The 17,391-nt window shown below is 49.2% G+C and overlaps 7 protein-coding genes across 7 annotated transcripts; 2 read left to right on the top strand and 5 right to left on the bottom strand.

Moving 5' to 3' along the window:
* Positions 1 to 2,049: 2,049 nt before the first annotated feature.
* LACBIDRAFT_185971 (uncharacterized protein) lies at positions 2,050 to 3,106 on the bottom strand. The gene is made up of 4 exons (XM_001886435.1): positions 3,065 to 3,106; positions 2,867 to 3,006; positions 2,601 to 2,806; positions 2,050 to 2,549 (listed from the first exon to the last, which is right to left on the bottom strand). Exons 1-4 carry the CDS (start codon positions 3,072 to 3,074, stop codon positions 2,489 to 2,491), a joined length of 417 nt encoding a protein of 138 aa, XP_001886470.1. The 5' UTR covers positions 3,075 to 3,106; the 3' UTR covers positions 2,050 to 2,488.
* A 3,518-nt stretch (positions 3,107 to 6,624) lies between these two features.
* Positions 6,625 to 8,518, bottom strand: LACBIDRAFT_192736 (uncharacterized protein). Its single transcript, XM_001886434.1, has 7 exons — positions 8,431 to 8,518; positions 8,270 to 8,381; positions 8,123 to 8,215; positions 7,784 to 8,066; positions 7,584 to 7,728; positions 7,281 to 7,521; positions 6,625 to 7,220 (listed from the first exon to the last, which is right to left on the bottom strand). The coding sequence occupies exons 1-7, from the start codon at positions 8,512 to 8,514 to the stop codon at positions 7,123 to 7,125; spliced, it is 1,056 nt and encodes a 351-aa protein (XP_001886469.1). The 5' UTR covers positions 8,515 to 8,518; the 3' UTR covers positions 6,625 to 7,122.
* Positions 8,519 to 9,710: 1,192 nt separating this feature from the next.
* LACBIDRAFT_307973 (uncharacterized protein) lies at positions 9,711 to 10,929 on the top strand (the record flags this gene model as incomplete). Its single annotated transcript, XM_001886517.1, has 3 exons — positions 9,711 to 9,737; positions 9,789 to 9,951; positions 10,001 to 10,929. The coding sequence occupies 3 exons, from the start codon at positions 9,711 to 9,713 to the stop codon at positions 10,927 to 10,929; spliced, it is 1,119 nt and encodes a 372-aa protein (XP_001886552.1).
* A 58-nt stretch (positions 10,930 to 10,987) lies between these two features.
* Positions 10,988 to 11,913, bottom strand: LACBIDRAFT_295359 (uncharacterized protein; the record flags this gene model as incomplete). Its single annotated transcript, XM_001886433.1, has 4 exons — positions 10,988 to 11,179; positions 11,231 to 11,422; positions 11,541 to 11,697; positions 11,754 to 11,913. 3 exons carry the CDS (start codon positions 11,911 to 11,913, stop codon positions 11,239 to 11,241), a joined length of 501 nt encoding a protein of 166 aa, XP_001886468.1. The 3' UTR covers positions 10,988 to 11,179; positions 11,231 to 11,238.
* Positions 11,914 to 12,744: 831 nt separating this feature from the next.
* Positions 12,745 to 13,291, bottom strand: LACBIDRAFT_332025 (uncharacterized protein; the record flags this gene model as incomplete). The annotated part of the gene is made up of 3 exons (XM_001886432.1): positions 12,745 to 12,991; positions 13,068 to 13,101; positions 13,135 to 13,291. 3 exons carry the CDS (start codon positions 13,289 to 13,291, stop codon positions 12,745 to 12,747), a joined length of 438 nt encoding a protein of 145 aa, XP_001886467.1.
* A 1,085-nt stretch (positions 13,292 to 14,376) lies between these two features.
* LACBIDRAFT_307970 (uncharacterized protein) lies at positions 14,377 to 14,783 on the bottom strand (the record flags this gene model as incomplete). The annotated part of the gene is made up of 2 exons (XM_001886431.1): positions 14,377 to 14,612; positions 14,669 to 14,783. The coding sequence occupies 2 exons, from the start codon at positions 14,781 to 14,783 to the stop codon at positions 14,377 to 14,379; spliced, it is 351 nt and encodes a 116-aa protein (XP_001886466.1).
* A 222-nt stretch (positions 14,784 to 15,005) lies between these two features.
* LACBIDRAFT_332024 (uncharacterized protein) lies at positions 15,006 to 15,553 on the top strand (the record flags this gene model as incomplete). The annotated part of the gene is made up of 2 exons (XM_001886516.1): positions 15,006 to 15,121; positions 15,310 to 15,553. 2 exons carry the CDS (start codon positions 15,006 to 15,008, stop codon positions 15,551 to 15,553), a joined length of 360 nt encoding a protein of 119 aa, XP_001886551.1.
* Between the last annotated feature and the right edge of the window lie 1,838 nt (positions 15,554 to 17,391).

Raw genomic sequence — 17,391 nt, 5'->3', positions numbered from 1 at the left:
CCACAGCGCCTGGCCTAGTGGAGAAGTTGTGTGTTGCTGTACGTTATCCTCCTCCATCGACGCCCATGGACCCACCACTGATGTGAACACCCAGCGAGACGAGCAAGTCGGTGTGTATGGGTTCACGTTTTTCCGAGACAATGCATGGGTCACCGTCGTGATCGACGAGTAAACATGTTCTTTTGTTACTTGCAACGTTCTATGTAAACCTCGCTTTTACAGCATGTTGTTCACACGCGTTCCCAAATACGAGGAGCTCAAAGTCAGCGAACAGGAACTGTACCATTTCGACAAAGACATCTATAACGAGTCTGCACGCAAGGGTGGCAAGTCATTGTATTTCGCCAAATCGGGCACGTCAGGGGAGACGTGGGTCCCTCTTATCGAAAAGGCCTACGCCAAATTACATGGCAATTATTCTCATCTGATTGGTGGGCAGGAATGTGACGCTATCGAGGATCTCACGGGGTGAGTTCCATTGCCTTTTCCAATCTGTCCTTCTCTGATGTTTGATTTACAAGGGGTGTTTCAACGCTCCTACAAAGCAAGGTCCTCCCCCTCCCTTCGTCCGATTGCAATCCCAGCTAACATCCCAACAGGACATATTAGACCCCGATCGGTTCTGGGACGAAGAACTTCTCCGAGCCACTAAAGACCGATTGTTCGGTTGCTCCTTCAACGATCTCGACAGCACCCGAAGCGGAGTTACGGGCGCTCAAGTGCAAGGCCTTGTGGGCAGCCACGCATACTCTGTTTTGAGAGCCGTCGAGGTAAAGGGCAAACGCTTCCTTGTCATCCGCAATCCATGGGGCAAGTCCGAATGGACCGGCAGATGGTCCGATGGGTCGAAAGAGTGGACTAGGGAGTGGTTGGCAGCGATGCCTCTTCTTGGGCATGTATTCGGTGATGATGGCCAGTTCGTCATGGAATGTGAGCTGCGCCGTTATCTGCATCCTTGATGGATAAACTAACGGAAAATCAGATAAGGATTGGTTGCAATGCTTTGCTCAGATTGACAGAACTGTGCTATTTGATTCGACCTGGGTGATGTCCTCGCAATGGCTGCGTGTTCCCGTCCAGCCCCTGCCAGCTGCATGGTCCTATGGCGATGTGTCATGTGCGCCCTTGTTTCCCCCATCCAATTTGACTAATATGGTTCTAATACTTGAACTTTTGCAGTTACGTTTTCGATTACGGGCAACACAAGTGCCATCATCGTCCTTTCTCAACTCGATACCCGATATTTCAGAGATATCGCCGGTCGTTCAACTTGGACGATGGACTTTGCTCTCGTGAAAGAGGGAGAGAAGGAGCCTTTGGCGGAGTCCCTCCACTCGGACTTTTACCTCCGCAGCGCCAATTTGGAGATTGAGTTGGAAGCGGGGAATTACATCGTTTATGTATGTTTCCCAAGTATTACTTGGGGCATTGTTCCTTACTAACCTATTCAAAGGTTCGTTTAGATCGCACACTTGATCGCAATGCCGTGAGAATTCACCAATTTTGTTGATTGACAATTTCCCTCAGTTTTCACTCTAAACAGGACAAGACAACTATTGAAGAGCAGGCACTCCGGAAGCTTTCGAGGACCATGACGGAACGGGCTAAGAGCCAATCTGTTGCCTCCAGTGAGTGGTCACCTTCTTTCTCTCTAACCCGCTTCTGATTTGAGTTTGCCAGATTTCGACAAAGAGTGAGTTTGGTTTGCGTCGTCCAACTGTGATGAGCAATACTGATTTCATTTTGAACGTAGGACGCAGGCCAAATACTTGCCTACTGATGTTAAATCCCTGATTGAACGTGATCTTAAGGAGTACGAGAAGAAGAAATCAGTGGAGTCTTCCACGGTCGAACAGGTCGGGGAAGATGGTACCGTGACCGTAACGACCACAACGGTCACGACGGAAACGAAGACCGTGGTCAAGCAAGGGTCCAAGGCGACATCGGCGACACAACCCGCCACGCCTGGTCAAGTCGCGACTCCCGCAGAGACTGATGTCGTAGGCCCCATCCTCGCCACAGAATCACTACATGATACGAAGGCGCGCATGGCAACTGCAACTGCAGATGAAGATGCAGATGCAGATGCAGATGAAGCGGATAGTTCTGCAGCGTCAACAACAACTGAGACACCTGAAAAACCCAAGTTCACTGTTCCACAAGCGGATGAGAATACGGTGTACATCGGGCTGCGAGTGTACACCCACAAGGATGTTCCGGCCGTCGTGGTCGGTCGCGTGAAGACGGAGGAAAAGGCATAGACTGGTTGTAGGTTCATGATTTCAGAAAACATGTACGGCAGACTTGCGAAAGAATCTTTTTTCTCTGCTGCTCATTGTCATGTATTCCAAAGGTTGTTTATTTGTAGGCGAGGGTACAAGTGTTATTGCAATTACTATAAAAAACAGTGTCGACGTTAGAGTTTCGATATTCCTATACGGGATCGCTTATCACAGAGATACAATGGGTCTCCGGCAATGATTCTGATTTAGAAAGTCGAGCCTTCGGGTGGCTGCGGAAGCTTTCTGTTGTTGAACGAAGCCATTTCCCTAACAAAGAACATTGTAAGATTGGCTATCAGTGAGTGGTGAAAGACGTACTTCCGAATCTCTACAAGGACGTTTTCAATGCTCAGGTTACGGTTCCAGTTCAACAGCACAGGCAATTTAGACGGGTCGACTTTGCCGTTGACCTGATTTACGAAAGGAAGATTGACCCGAGACAGAAATTGCACGTCGGGATGCACATCGGGATAAGAGTTTCCGCAGGTAATCTTGAGGTTGTAGATGCGGTTCTCGTGTACGGTCTAATGAGATCGCATTAAATCAATCCAACGAGCGATCTGAAGGAGTAATGCGGTGCGTACATGTCCAGGGCCAATGATAGTCCCGTTCCAGTTGCTCATCATGATATCGTCGCCATCCTCAAGACCGTATGAGCATGACCCATCGCCGATGCCTTTCTCGCCTTTCTCAAGTTCTTCAAGGAGGCGAAAATTTCTTGGAACTAGTAGGATCGTTTGAGTAACATCGTCAAAGACATCGCTGGCAACGACAAGACGCACCTTTAGCCATCGGCGTGGGGGGAGATGTATGAGAAGAATATCTATCAGTTCACAGCAATGAGTCAGGAGTTGGAACGTGACCCAGCCACAGCCACAGCCCTTTGCCGTCATCCCCCTCAACGGCTAACCACCACCAGAAGCAGCGACAAAGCGTCTTTTATTAAAAGGATAGACGACATCGAGTATGTTTGGCGGTGGAACGACGAACCCTTACGATGACATCGTCAGTGAGTAGTCGTTGTTGGTGATTGCGGCCAGAAATTCCGCTGACCATCAACCTACCCAGTCAAGGCGACGGATGAGAATTTGACCAGCGAGAACTGGGAGATAATACTGAATTTATGCGACAAGGTTCAGGATGAAGGCGGGGAAGGGTAAGCGCCTCCTAAATCCACTCCTCAATCAACTAATTTTTAACCAAGGGCGCGCAATGTCATCGCCGCTTTATTGAAGCGCCTCGCTCACCGTAACCCCAATGTCCAACTTTACGCTCTGTCTTTAGCAGAGTCTCTCACCAAGAACCTTGGAATTGAGCTTCATCGAGAAATTGCCTCCAGGGCCTTCACTCAGGGCTTGGAGAAGATTATCACAGATCGAGTGCGTGATTACGTATCGTCAGCTTTCGTCCCTTGACTATCGAGCAGACAACACATGAAAAAGTTCGGAAACGAGCTCTGGGTCTCATCGCGATGTGGACGGATGAATTTGAAAGTGACACGACACTGGGAATCATGGAGGAATGCTACAACAACCTCAAAGCCAAAAGTTCGTCATTTTTTTCTTTTCCTTCTGGCTTTTTCTGATGTTGGCACAGACTACAAATTCGAACAACCTTCAGAACCACCTCCACCGGCTGTAGATGATGAAATCCGACGCAAAGAAGAGGAAGAGCTCCAACGCGTACTCGAGATGTCCATGCAGGACAAGGGCGGACGCAACCAATGGTCGAACTACAGTGCTGCTTCCTCTAGTGGCGCCGGCGGCTCTGGCTCAAGCTCGAGCGTCAATCGAAACAATAACGCCCCTGCCGCGACTTCCTCCGCATCCACCTCTAAATCGACACCTGCGGCAGCCCCAGCTGCAAGTGCAGCCGCCTTTACTCAGCCCAAGTACAACGCAGGTTACGTCCCTGCACGTACCCCAACACCTGAGGCTGTTCCTCAACAAAAGCAGCAGCAGCACCATCACCAGCCGCACCAGACACATCATCACCATCAGAGTCAAGTTCAACAGCAGTCATCACAGCCATCTCCGCAGCAGCGATCCGCGGCTTCTTCAAGTACTATTTCTGTAGCCTCTACTGCGTCCGCTGCGACAAGTCCGACTGTTGTTACAAGCCCTACTGCTGCTACAATGCCAACCAGTGGGAACATCGTCACTCGCGTCCGTGCTTTGCACGCATTCGAGCCTACCGAACCAGGCGAGCTCGCGTTTGAGAAGGGGGATATTATCAAGGTTGTTGATCGTGGGTACAAGGATTGGTGGAGGGGCCAGTTGAAAGGCAGGACGGGCATTTTCCCCGTGAATTATGTGGTGAGTATCAGCTGCTGACATTCTACAAGTTGCGGAATCAAGAGCTGAATTTTCTGCCGCAATAGGAAGCAATGCCGGAGCCCACTGCTGTAGAGCTGGCGAAGGAAGCTGAGCAGGAAGCAGCCGTCTTTTCTCAAGCGGTTAATGTCGAGAAATTGTTGAACATGTTGCGGGCCCTAGATCCCGTGAAGGATAACCTTGCAGACAACGAAGAGATCCAGGTTAGTCTGACCTTTCGTCTCTAGTTGAGTTTGTGTAATCTTTGTGTACAGGAGCTGTACCGCTCAAGCATGGCTCTGCGCCCCAAGATCGTCAAATTGATCGACAAGTATAGCCAAAAGAGAGGTACGTTTCGATTTTCCTTATCATGCTCTCTACATAACAAGGTGATACACAGCGGATTTGGTGTCAATGAACGAAACTTTCGTACGTGCCCGCTCCATCTTTGACCGTATGATGGAAGAGAGCCTGGCGAGACATACTGGAGGTACGTCCGCCTCTTTCGTCGCTCTCTTGAACATTCCTAATGTGCCCATGTAGTCTACGACCAACCAACCTACCGCCCTGCTCAATACGCTCAACCTCAGGGTGGTATTCGCCCTGACTCGCGCTCGGGTCCGGCTGCAGGACGGGGTGCAGGGCCCCAAGCATACGGTTGGAACCCCAACCTGTACGAGCAACCAGGCTATAATGCCTATCCCGCTCCTGCAGGCGCGTATCCCCAACAGCAGCAGCAGCAACAACAGCAACAGCAGCAACAGGCACAACAAGCCCATCAACAACCCCTCCCACAACAACAGCCAGACTTCGGTGGTGGATCCCCTCCTCCCGCCGCGTATGTGTACGGGGTAGTGCCGCAGGGTGGATATGCTGGGCAGCAGCCTGGGTTGCCATATGGTCAACAAGGGCCAACTCCGTACCCCCAACAGCAGGTTCCACAAGGTCAAGGACAACCTCAACAGCAGCAACCACAACAGGTTCTTCAGGGTCAACCGGCTCAGCAACCACAGCTTCAGCCGATTCAGCAGCAGCAGCTGATTCAAGCACAGCAGCAGCCAATTCAGCAGCAGCCGATCCAACAGCAGCCGATCCAACAGCAGCAGCCAATTCAACCACAGCAGCAGCCGATCCAACAGCAGCAGCAGCCAATTCAACCACAGCAGCAGCCGATCCAGCAGCAGCCGATTCAACCAGTTCAGCAACAACCGATTCAGGCGATTCAGCGAGCTCAATCTATTCAGCCCCAACCCGTTCAACAACAGGTTCAACCCGCCCAGCAGCAGCCAATCCAGGCCCAACCCGTTCAACAACAGGTTCAACCCGTCCAGCAGCAGCCAATCCAGCAGCAGCCAATCCAGCAGCAGCCCGTCCAGCAACAACCCGTCCAGCAGCAGCCACTCCAGCAGCAGCCCGTCCAGCAGCAGCCGCTCCAGCAGCAGCCAATCCAGGAGCAGGAGCAGCCGATTCAGCAGGCTCAGCCTATTCAGCAGCAGGTGCAGCCAGTTCAACAAGCTCAGCTCCTTCAGCAGCAGACTCAGCCCATTCAACAGGCCCAACCCGTTCAACAGGCCCAACCCATCGAACAGGTTCAGCCGATTCAGCAGCAAGCGCAACCCGTGCAACAGGCGCAACCTATCCAACAGCAGCAGGCTCAACCCACCCAGCAACCCCAACAAGGGTACCAGTTACACGATGGACCCATTCAACAGCAGCAAACTGCAGCTGCTGCCGCTCCTGCGGATCAGGGACCTCCATACGTCTTCGATCCCAACACCACGTATTCTGATCCCAACGTTCAAGCATGGGCGCAGTATTACGCCATGGGAGGCACGGATCTAGCTGGTTCAGTCTACTTTATCTCTGTCCCCGGAGTGACGGAACCTGCACCGGTGCCTAGTAGTCCTCAACGAGCGACTGGGTTCGCTGCGCAGCAGTCTCAGCAGCAGGCAGATGGCGCCCAGGTCGCCTCGAACGAAAACCTACATGCGTCGTACCAACAACAACAACCAGCGAACGACGCTGGCTATGCGGGTCAACGGCTCCACGATCATGGACATCCTCAACCTGAACGACAGAGCTCGCCTCAGGCTGGGGCCGGCGGTACATCTCCTAGAACCTCCCTTGGTGATGGAGCTAGACGGGCGAGTGGCGGGTATTCTAGCCCTGTTCAAGCTTCGTCTACCCCTGCTTGGGTCCTCCCGAAAAAGACGGCTGAGCCACGCCTTGGATCGTCTCCTACGAATAGCGCCATGGCCTACGGCGGTGCTCCTGGGCCAAGTGGGTCTTATTTTCCTAGTGGTCAGGTTGGGGCCGAGTTGAGATGATGGTTTTTCAAATGAGAAGGGGCGAGGTGATGAATGTCTTTACACTTAAATGCTTTTTACCACTTTCTTCCATGTTCAATACTTACTTACAATTTGGATGTTCCTAGTTTTTTTTTTGACTGTAATGGATGGGTTTTTATCTTCAGCCTGTCACTGATAACGCAATTTCTAGCTCGAGCATGTATTGAAATTATAGATAGATTACGCCGACATATTTGATAGGAGCCCCTTCCACACGAAATCGCGAGCATTCCCATCACTCTCCACGTATTTTGAGAGGAAGAGCTCATCATAGGTGTCTAATGTCAGAATCACATCCGTCAGCCGCTGTCACCCAAAGAGAACCAACAAACACTCACTCGAGTTTACCGCCATATCATCTTTCCAAATCTCAAAAAGAGACGCAGCCTCCGCCACTGTCAGCTTGTCTGGCACCGGGAATGCCGTCAAGCCCTCGGCGTATGCAAGGAGTTCCTCAGAGCGCTTGTGATACGGGCTCATAGCATGGTGGTATCCCAGCCCCAGCGTATCCCGGAGCTCGATCGGAAGAGCATACTTAGTTTCGGAGGCGGTGATCGCACCCAGTAGGGCACCCTTCGCCTAAAAACATAGATACGTTATGTGTGAATGTTGAGGACCGACAAAAAGGAGGGGAGGCGTACGAATGATCGTTTCCCCGAGGCGAAATCCATTATCAGGCGGGGCATGGAGAGATGAAAAGACTTGATGGGGGCGAAGTGCGGATCACGGTACTCGGTCTTGCAATATAGAGCTTGGAAGTCGTCCACCGCGAAGAGAACTGGGGTTCTGTCGTTGCTCAAAGGTTAGTCAAATTGTTCTACTTTTAAAAGTAAACACGGACAAGGTCTGCGTTTCAAGCTCCTTCATCACCGTGTCCAGAATGACGGGCGAGTGCACTTTTGACTTTTCCTTGATTGCAACCTGGATGAGGTCGGAGATTGTAGTTCCAGTTGGCACGGTTTGCTTCTCGAGCACCAAGTCGTTTTGCATTTGTAGTTGACCGAGGAGATGGGCGTTGACGGTGTGCATTCTTTGCAGGGTTTGGTAGGCGAATGCGGGCTGGAGGTATGTTTGTGTGCGGAGATCGTATGCATAAGCCGTCGTTGAGTTTACAAGGTTCTTTGCTGTTGGTTTGAGAAGTGTTGAGCGGAGGTAGTGCGGTGTGGCAATGAAGACCTACCACGGGGAATGTAGATGACGATCCATCCGCTGTCGATGCAGTATTCAACCGCTTGAAGAAGTAAAAAACTTTTCCCGTTGCCCGGTCTTCCAGCTAGAGAGTGAATGTTGATGGAAGGAACCTTGTGGTGGGGTGAAGGGGACGTACTGAGAACCACCCGACTTTCCAGACTCGACTTGGTCTTTGCATCATCCAGCATGTCAATTGCATCAGAGGTCACCTGGCGCACAACAGAGCACGGTTTGGAAAGTATTCGAAACTGCAGGGCGCTTTCAGCAAAGAGCCACTTGGACGCTCTAAGACGTTACCTCCAACAGCATTTTTTTGGGTAAACCAAAGATGCGCAAGGGGTCGTTCTCTGGAAGATCAAACGCTGCCGCAGATCCAACCATCTCTTTGATGGCTTTCGGTTTCTATGTCTAGGTTAGGATGAACGACAACAAAAAAACTTGGGTACTCACGGGTTCGAACAGAGGCAGATTGAGAGGATTCAAGGTCGGAGGTTCAAAAAGCTTGTTCAATGTCGGTTCTGATGAAGTTGTACTGGTAGCTTTTGCTACTCGCGTCGCAAGTTGAGAGGCCGACATAGGTCGGAAAGCCTGACGAAACAAATAAGCTACGCTGCGCGTCTTCGACAGACACGGACACGCACTCCAGCACCCTTGGCCATCTTCTGGCGGACAATTTGGCCCGTAGAATCTCTCTCCACTACCTTTCCTTTCTGTACCTGGGTTTTTCCTACCCTAAGTGTGAGCATGAGCTCAACACCAAAGATGCGAGAACGTACCCGCTGCCTCATTAGCCGCTTTTCCAGTCTTTGGCTTCCCTCCAATACTCCTCGTCGTCGTATGCGGCCCTACCCGCGACGAAATGTGCTTCAGAGTCGACGGTCCAGGACGCAAGACTGCAGCCGTCAGCAGTGACATTGAGGCCTATACGCAGTCATTGTGAGTGCGATTCCATGATAGTTGACGCCAACTAACCTAGTTCTGGCGTCGAGAAAACCCTGGTATCAGAGAACAGCGACCAAACGGAGACTAGAATGTTGCTTAAATTGAGCAGAATTGAGTGACAGAAAATGGACGTGACGTTTTCCGTCATCATGTGACTCTTGAACCCGTCTTCATCCTCTTCCCAAAACTTTCCCTACAGTTCTACCTAGGATGCTTTTTCATAACGGTAATAACTCATGCATCAATTGGAGAGTTTGGACCTATACTTATTTTATTTTTTTGAGGTTCATTATTTTTTTTGAAGGGAGCTTTGCAAGCCTAGTATTTGTGGCCAAAGTACTCCACGTTCGAACACGATGGATTGATAGCTCTTCAGAACAGCTTGAAACTGTGAGGGTGATGGAATCAACAGTACTGCCTTGCTTCAACCTTATCTCCTAAATTGTGTTCCCGCTCAGAACCAATCTGGGATGTAGGCTGATAGAGCGGTCAGGTTCGATCGGCCTCATGGCGTCTATGTCATCGAAAAGAGTCACCGTAACGGAGATCGTGAGGATTCCAGCAGGTGGGGATGCCAAACGTTTCCCTCACTGCCGTTGCCTCCCCATCTCCCCCCACCAACGTCCAGAGTTGCGATGGGACGCTTCGCTGATCCATACGGGGTGAGTGAGCTCAATCTTCGGAACGATTATTGTCTTGAAAGCGATTATCAGGACACTAGATTGCCAGAGGGCATGGTCCGGATTGGCTACGACGCGGATACTGCTCAGTATTACTACAGCGACCGAGACGGCAGGGTTTATGAAAGTGCCCCTGGAGCGGAGTATGGTCTCTTACTGCCCGTAAGACGATACTACAGTGGTCGTGAAAACAATGGTACAACCCCTCTTTGATATCGTCTCGAGTCTCTCTGATGATGTCCAAGCGCGCTACAGACGGAAGATCTCTACCACTGATCCGGCTCCATACAACCCACCTGCAAGGCGCAGCATGACAAACGCCCCTCAGGCTCCTCGTCCCCCTCCTCTTAAGCGCTCTCAAACAACCCTTCCGAAGTCTCTCCCAAGAGGTAGGCCGACAACAAAAGAAACCAGTTCACCCACACCTCCACCGATGTCGGCACGTTCCCGTACATTGTCCGGACGAACGAAAGACATCAGAATCCCAAGTCCCATCCCGGAGATGCCTACTCCTCCTGTAACTATCGGCCACAAAGCGTCTGTCATCAGTCAAGCTTCAGTCTACAGCCAAGCATCAGCCCCGAGCCATCCGGGCCCCACATCTGAAATTTACCCCACATTCCAAAATCAGCCTGTAGCGATGGCAACGCCTATACCTGCGGGGACGCCCGTAGTCGAGGCAGAATCAGTCTCTCAGGTAGATTACGGTCACGAATGGCCTCCAAAAGGCTGGAGAATATACATCCTCGCCTTAAGCATCGACCCCTCGTCATCCGACGAGCGCCCAAATTTGATGGAGTATCTTTTCGACCAGGATACCCTCACGTTCTTCCATCCCAGTACAATTCGCACATCCCATCTTCCCGAGTCATCCCTTCACGCGTCGAAGAGGGAAGGGGCTGCGGCGTTGATCGCGCAATGCCGCAGGGATCCGATTCCAGACGAGCCTGCTTCACCTCAGAGCTGGCTGCCGTTGGAAGAGGCGCCCGTAAAATCGGTTGTTCCGTTCCCTTCGTCGCCGAAGGCGGGGGCCTCCACGTCTGTTATCAATATCCCACCCATTCCTCGAGCTCCTGAAACGGCGCCTCCTCCTCGTCCGCGGACCCCAAGTCGTCTGAAAAAGAAACGGAAGCCTGTTCAAGGCAACTCCAATCGTTCATCGGCATCTTCGTAATGTACGGCTCGTGAGGCGCAATCCGTCAAGGCGGTTTGCTTAGGATGTGTGAATTCTTCATATACACGCAGTCTGGACTTTTGGGAATTTCTCTCCACATCACATGTATAATTATCTCGGTTTCAATCATGGATTGTATTTAAGCTTTGGTTTCCGAAATGCCTCTGACCCGTTTTTTGTAATTCTGCTCACTGAGATTCATATCCAAGATGCCTGTTACACGGAGTAAGGGGAATGCAGATGATCCTCTCTATGACGGATACTAGGTCAGAATATTTTTGAAGTTTTTGTTTGGACTCACATGTCTTCCTAGCTAACGGGATCTCCGTCGATGCGGATCTTTGTAGTACTTCCAGCTGCCATGTCGACCTTGCTGCCGCATTTTACGGCTATCCCATAAGACTCGTCAAACCCAGTGATGTCAAACTCATTCGTCCCCTGGAGCTGAACTGTGCTTTCGCCTTCGACGTATATTCCATATGCGCTTCCACCTTTAAGCGCGAAAATTGAGAGTTTAATGAATTGCTTTGATGCGATAATCAAAGGGGTATCACCTCCTGTATGACAATTATTTCAATAGGAGGTTACCGTGAATTTGAAGTCAGCACTTACGTGCCACTCCTATGGAAATCATGACAACGGCAGCTATAAGAATAGAGCAGCGAGGCAGAAAATTCTTGATTGTAACCCAAAATTTATTCTTCTTGGTATCAGCAAAGCGCAGCCGGGCATCAGAGGGACGACTAATAGTTCGCGGAAAATTCCCAACTTATTCGAAGCTTTGAATGGAATCTCGTTAATTTGTAGAGCGATCAAGAACTCACCGTCAAGGGCTGGCTCCAAATTGTGGGCAGTATCAATGGATGTGTTGTAAATACTGCTTCCCACCGCACTCAAAGTACTTTCGCCTGCAATGCTGACGTTTCGGGAATTTGTTGAAGGGATCTGCGAGAGAGTAGACCTGGAGGAAACTTCATCGCCCATCGAAAGCTTCGCCGGGAATCGGGGGGTTCCAACGTGGTAGGGGGTAGTTGTGCGAAGGTACTCACCTCAATGTAGATTTAAACAAAACCTCCCGGCCCTCACCTAGGCCACAAGGTGGACATGGTCATGTTGCGAGCTAATTTTAGCACAAACTTCTACATGTGTGATCGGATGGAAGTCCTTTTTGATCTGAGGGGTCCAGAGTGTCAAAGAGGCTGAGTTGTCGATCGATAATTCGCGGACTTGCCTCCCATCCCCTTCAACCGCCTATGCTTCAGATGAAGATTCAGCAAAGAAAGACATTAAGTATTGTACAGTGGCTTACTTCCAAAATTCAAGAGGAGTAAGGCGCATATCGGCAGGCTTCCCTACTTCGCATAAGGCTCTCGTTTTGCTCGTTCAACGTTTACCTTCTCGGGGATCCGGACTGAGTGCTAAGCGGGTCCTTGTCCAAGTTGCGAGAGCAACATCTATCGGCACCTGTATAAACTCACCACATCAGCCACTGCATATGTGCATTATTGAAGAGTCAGACGTACCCGCAACCACTCCGCCGGAAAAAAACCTTCTAATTGGTTTCCGCTTTGTGAGGAAAATAGAAACCCGGAAAATACCTTTGACCCGTTTCTTTTTTTACGATTTCTAATTTAAGTTGTTGGATTGAACTTGAACTTCTTAAGGTTCCGAGCTGCTCAGTGAGGTTCATATCCAGTTGTTACACTATTACATGCCGTGACGCGAAGTAAGGGGAATGCAGATGATTCTATATATCTATGAGACGAATACCAAGTTAGAATGTTTTTGAAGTTACTGTTTGGACTCACATATCTCCTAGGTAACAAGATTTCCGTCGATGCGGATCTTCGTAGTACTTCCAGCTCCCATATCGACCTTGCTGGCACCTTTCACGGCTATCCCATAGGACTCGTCAAACCCAGCGATGTCAATCACATTCTTCCCCTCAAATTGAACTGTGCTCTTGTCGTCGACGAATATTCCATATGCCAGTGCGCTACCTTCAAGAGCGAAAGTTGAGAACTTCTTTGGTGCGATAATTACCGGGGCATCGGAGGCGTACCTTTCTTTCGCATATTACCGCCTGCATGACAACTATTTCAATAGGAGGGTAACATAAACTTGAAGTCGGTACTTACCTGCCAAAAGCCGATTCGAAGCTTTTATCGGAATCTTGTTAATCGTGTAGAGCGATTGAGAACTCACCGTCGGGGGCTGGCTCTAAATTGTGAACAGTATCGATGGATACGTTGTAAACACTGCCTCCCACTGCATTCAAAGTACTTTCGTCTGCAATGTTGACATTTTGAGCATTTGAAAGCATCTGGGGATTGGACGATGGAGTGGATACTTCATTACCCATCGAAAACTTAGGGAATGGGGGGGGCTTGATCGTGGTAGGGGTAGTTGTGCGAAGGAGCTCACCTCAGTGTAGACTTATATGAAACCTCTCTTTCTCACAGCCCTCACCTAAGGCCACAAGGTAGACTCATGTTGCGGTCTATGTAATTTTAGCACGAACTCGGAACCACGTGTGTCACAAATTTGGTCGTGTGATATTTCGGAGGGCATTCGTACATTGGAAATTCCGGCGCCGTAATTACGGCGATCGTTTACGGCGGCAGTTTCCGCCGTCATCACGTGATTACTTTAGCGCTTAGTTCACGAGTTCATCAGGCGGGTCAAGGGGGTGCCGGCCCGGGAATCCCGTACCGGGACCCGGTTAGTTAGTCCAGCCGCAGGCTGTGAAAAAAAAAAAAGGATGCCTTGGGCAGAAGGCCTTCAATCATCAAGTTGAGTACCTTGCAGCATAATATGGTAACTACAGAATGTACTGGGAGGAATACAGCTCCAATAGAGGCCATCAAGCACCGTGATATAAGATATTCATTAATTCCTGCCATATTTGGGCATTTTTTTGACATTACTTGAATTACCGTTCACCAACAATATCCTAAAATCTACAGTATGTCTAACATTGGTTTCACACATTCTATGTATTACACCATTGAGATGGAGCCACCTGCCCTTGATGCGGAGGGCTTCGCAATCTGTGGTAGCTGTGTATCCTCATCAAATCCTCATATGCAAACAAGGTGTGCAAGACACACTGGGTTAGTACATTGTATTATGAGAACTGAGTGATTTTCCAACTCACGTTATTTGCCTAGTTCCATCTAAAATGTGTGGAACATGTGCAAGCACCCCGGAATTTTGCCTGCATGACTTGTGCAAGACACAGGGGAAGCACTCACAAATGATGTCATATTACTATATATAGACATGTTCCTGATTACGTTAGTTAGTTAGTCCATCTCAAGTCGACTTAAAAAAAAATCGACCCTGGGTCTTTTTTTTCAATGCCGGCACCCCCTTGAGGCGGGTATATGGATATTGCAGCTACATTTTATAAGAAAAGTGATTCCATTTACAAATGAATGTATCTACTCAACTCAATCCACATGGCCATCTGATTGTTTGAACAAATGAAAGTCCCTTGATGTAAGCAGCAATACCAGGTATCTCCCACACATAATCTTGCAATAGATCCCAACAATCATCAATGTCATTGGTAGACATTCCCAGAGAAGCTCCAAGATTGTGATGGGCGGAGGGCAGAATTGATGAGTTATTTCGAGGGATCGGTTGTGGTTGGAGGATGTCGCGTTTAAGGTGGCTGGCAACTTGGCATGTGAATATCACAACACCATCTACGGTAGGGTTTCAAAATACAGGGTGCACCTTGAGCTTGTCAAGGGCGTTGGAGGCGGGTAGCATTGGCGGTAATGTGATGCGGATGAGTGCGCACGATACAGGTGTTTCAACGTGTTGTGTGGCGGGTCACGTTTTTTCATCACAGAAAGTGCCCGTTATGCACACCATAACTTCCAGTTACCTGAGTTGCTTACAGACCTTCCGGAAATTCATGTCCATGTGTTTTTTTTTGTGAAAGAAATAAAATAAATCAAATAAATGTGAAAATTACTGGCATCGTCTATACCGACCGTACAGCGTACGCGACTAGCCTACCGATCTGTATTTCCGGGTGTCCCAACGTCCCTTTACCATCTGTCACCATGTCCGACAACTCTGACAACAATGAACCCATAAATGAACGTCTCAAATTCCTGCGCCTCCTGGAGCAGAAGGGAGAGGCTGGCGGTCACATTCAGAGGATGTTGGGAGCCAGGATGTGAGCCATATGATAGGTCCAGTCGTCTGGGTCATCTGTGATTCCAAGTGAGGGCAGACAGGGTGCAGATGGGCACCCCTCTCAAACAAGGCATGGAGAACAGGGTACTCGCCAAACAGTATGCGTCCATATTTTTGTATGAGTGTGCGATGTCCATGACCGATTTCGGATTGACTATGCCGTGCCAGTGGGTTGCATAGAAGAGGGGAGGCTGAGGTTGATGAGGTTGTCCCAAGAGGGAAGATTGAGGTTGTTGCTGGGATGGAGCTGCACCGAACGAGGTACCTGGCGTGGAATGAGATTGTCCGAAGAGGGAAGGCTGAGGTTGCTGCTGTTGCTGGAACTGCTGGATTTGCGGTTGTGGGATTTGCTGCCCAAATTGTGAGAATCCGAATGTTGGCCGGTGCCGAGATTGGTTCGCGAAAGATTTAAAGCCTCCTGTTGACTCTGGAATCCACTCGCTTTCTCTCCCGGTGGAACATTGCTGGCACCGAACAATAAGTGTGGTACAGAAGGGCCGATATTATTGGCAGAAACTGCTGGTATGGCTCAGTTCTTTTTGCCGGGACACCGAGGGTGGCAGCAAGTTCGTTGGTGTCCCACCCTAATTCTATGAACTGGAGGTCTCTCTCCCTTCATATCTGCACTAATATAATGGTAAACCATCACCAGAAATCCATTGCAGAGCGAGAACACGACAGCGTAGCAATTTTTACATTTATTCGATTTATTTTATTTCTTTCACAAAAAAAAACACGTGGACATGAATTTCCGGAAGGTCTGTATGCAGTGTAGTTAGCTAATAAATAATTCTCCCTTCATCTCTGCTCAGTCACCTCTTGCAATTGGTCACCTCCTGCCACCTGGTCACCTCAAGGCTTACAAGCATCGTCCAACCACCCCTGACTGTGTTGCTCTCGAATGGTCATCCACTCCATGTGCTCTAGGCCCTAGTTTCTAGCTTTTATCCTTGCTTCAGTGGCAAGGTCTTTCTTTGCCTTTGTTGCGGAATCAGTGTGTTTGGCACCTTATGATCGGGAAAGGGCTATTATTGCTACCAGGTTCTCTTTCAAATTCGCTCTATTACATCCTTTGGCCAAATCATCACGATTATCAGGCTTCTCACCCAGGAGCTTCGGATTGAACACGAGGCATATCCATGATGTAAGATATCTGCCTAGGCTGAGACACAGTCATCGCCTACTTTCTGCGTAGTGTCGTTCCTATCTATAGGTGTTACTTATTGGGGCGTCGAAAAAAATTCAACAACAACATCTTTCTTATCAGGCAATGTCGATCCGAAATTCAAGGTCTTTCCAATAGGCCTGCGCGTCATTTCACATCCGAACTTTACCCCACAGTCCAAACGCCGCCTGTAGTGATGTCAATGCCTATCCTTGAGGTGACGCCTGTAATCGAGGCAGACTCAATCTCCCGGGTAGACCCTGGTTCTGAATGGCCTCCAAAAGGCTGAACAATATATATTCTCGCCCTCATCAATCCTGCGTCATCTGACAAGTATCTTTTCGACCAGGATACCCTCGCGTTTTTACCAAGGGGCTTACAGCCGAAAACTCCGAGACATCCAGGGGGGTGGGAGGGCTACGTTCCAGGTCCTGGTCAGGGTCACCTATACCAGGAAACCGCTGCTTGCTATTTTTATGTGTGAGGCAAGTGCGAGGTGCGATAATCGGCGGAGTTCTCATACCTGTGGCCCATAGCAGCTGCTATCAAAATTCCCTATTTGGAAATTGATAGCAGCTGCTATCAAAAAATCCGAAAGCGGCAGCTGCTATCAAAAAATTCTGTAAACAGAAATTGACAGCAGCTGCTATCGAATCCGGTAAATAGTTCTCACACCTGTCTGCCTTGTCTCATATTTTGCAATTTCACCATTTTTTAGTTCTCCACTTGTTACAACCTCTAGTAGTCTCATGAATTTTACCACTGTATTGTAACACCCCAAAGCAGCCAAATATTTCAGAAAATACCTCGAAAGTGCAATCATTCACTATTGAATAATTCAGCAAATTCTTATAGACTGAATTTAAATTCAATAAAACAATTTCATATTATAAAAATTGCACATGAAACTGTAACAGTTCAAACTTTATGCATCCTCCAAGTTTCAGAAGATTTGAATGTGTTTCTATTGCATGATACACGAAGAACAGCTGTATCATTCAGTGGGGTAGTTTTTCGCTAAATCTGCACATTTTGACAAAGATTCACTGTATCTAGAGCTTTTTCAATCTTCTTCAAAATTCTGC

The sequence above is a fragment of the Laccaria bicolor genome, genomic scaffold (assembly GCF_000143565.1).
Source record: "Laccaria bicolor S238N-H82 LACBIscaffold_38 genomic scaffold, whole genome shotgun sequence".
NCBI classification, from domain to species: Eukaryota; Fungi; Basidiomycota; class Agaricomycetes; order Agaricales; family Hydnangiaceae; genus Laccaria; species Laccaria bicolor.
Note: the sequence above shows the minus strand (reverse complement) of the source record. Positions and strands in the feature narration are given on the sequence as shown.

Excerpts from the sequence above, each read along its gene's own strand:
- LACBIDRAFT_192736 (XM_001886434.1), bottom strand. The coding sequence starts at position 8,514 with ATGGTTGGATCTGCGGCAGCGTTTGATCTTCCAGAGAACGACCCCTTG. Across the intron at positions 7,729-7,783 it reads GAGCTTGAAACGCAGACCTT|AACCCCAGTTCTCTTCGCGG; the intron begins GTCCGTGTTTAC and ends GAGCAACGACAG. Across the intron at positions 7,522-7,583 it reads CCTCGGGGAAACGATCATTC|GCGAAGGGTGCCCTACTGGG; the intron begins GTACGCCTCCCC and ends CTATGTTTTTAG.
- LACBIDRAFT_185971 (XM_001886435.1), bottom strand. Across the intron at positions 2,807-2,866 it reads CTATCATTGGCCCTGGACAT|ACCGTACACGAGAACCGCAT; the intron begins GTACGCACCGCA and ends CGATCTCATTAG. Across the intron at positions 2,550-2,600 it reads GTCCTTGTAGAGATTCGGAA|GGAAATGGCTTCGTTCAACA; the intron begins GTACGTCTTTCA and ends GTTCTTTGTTAG.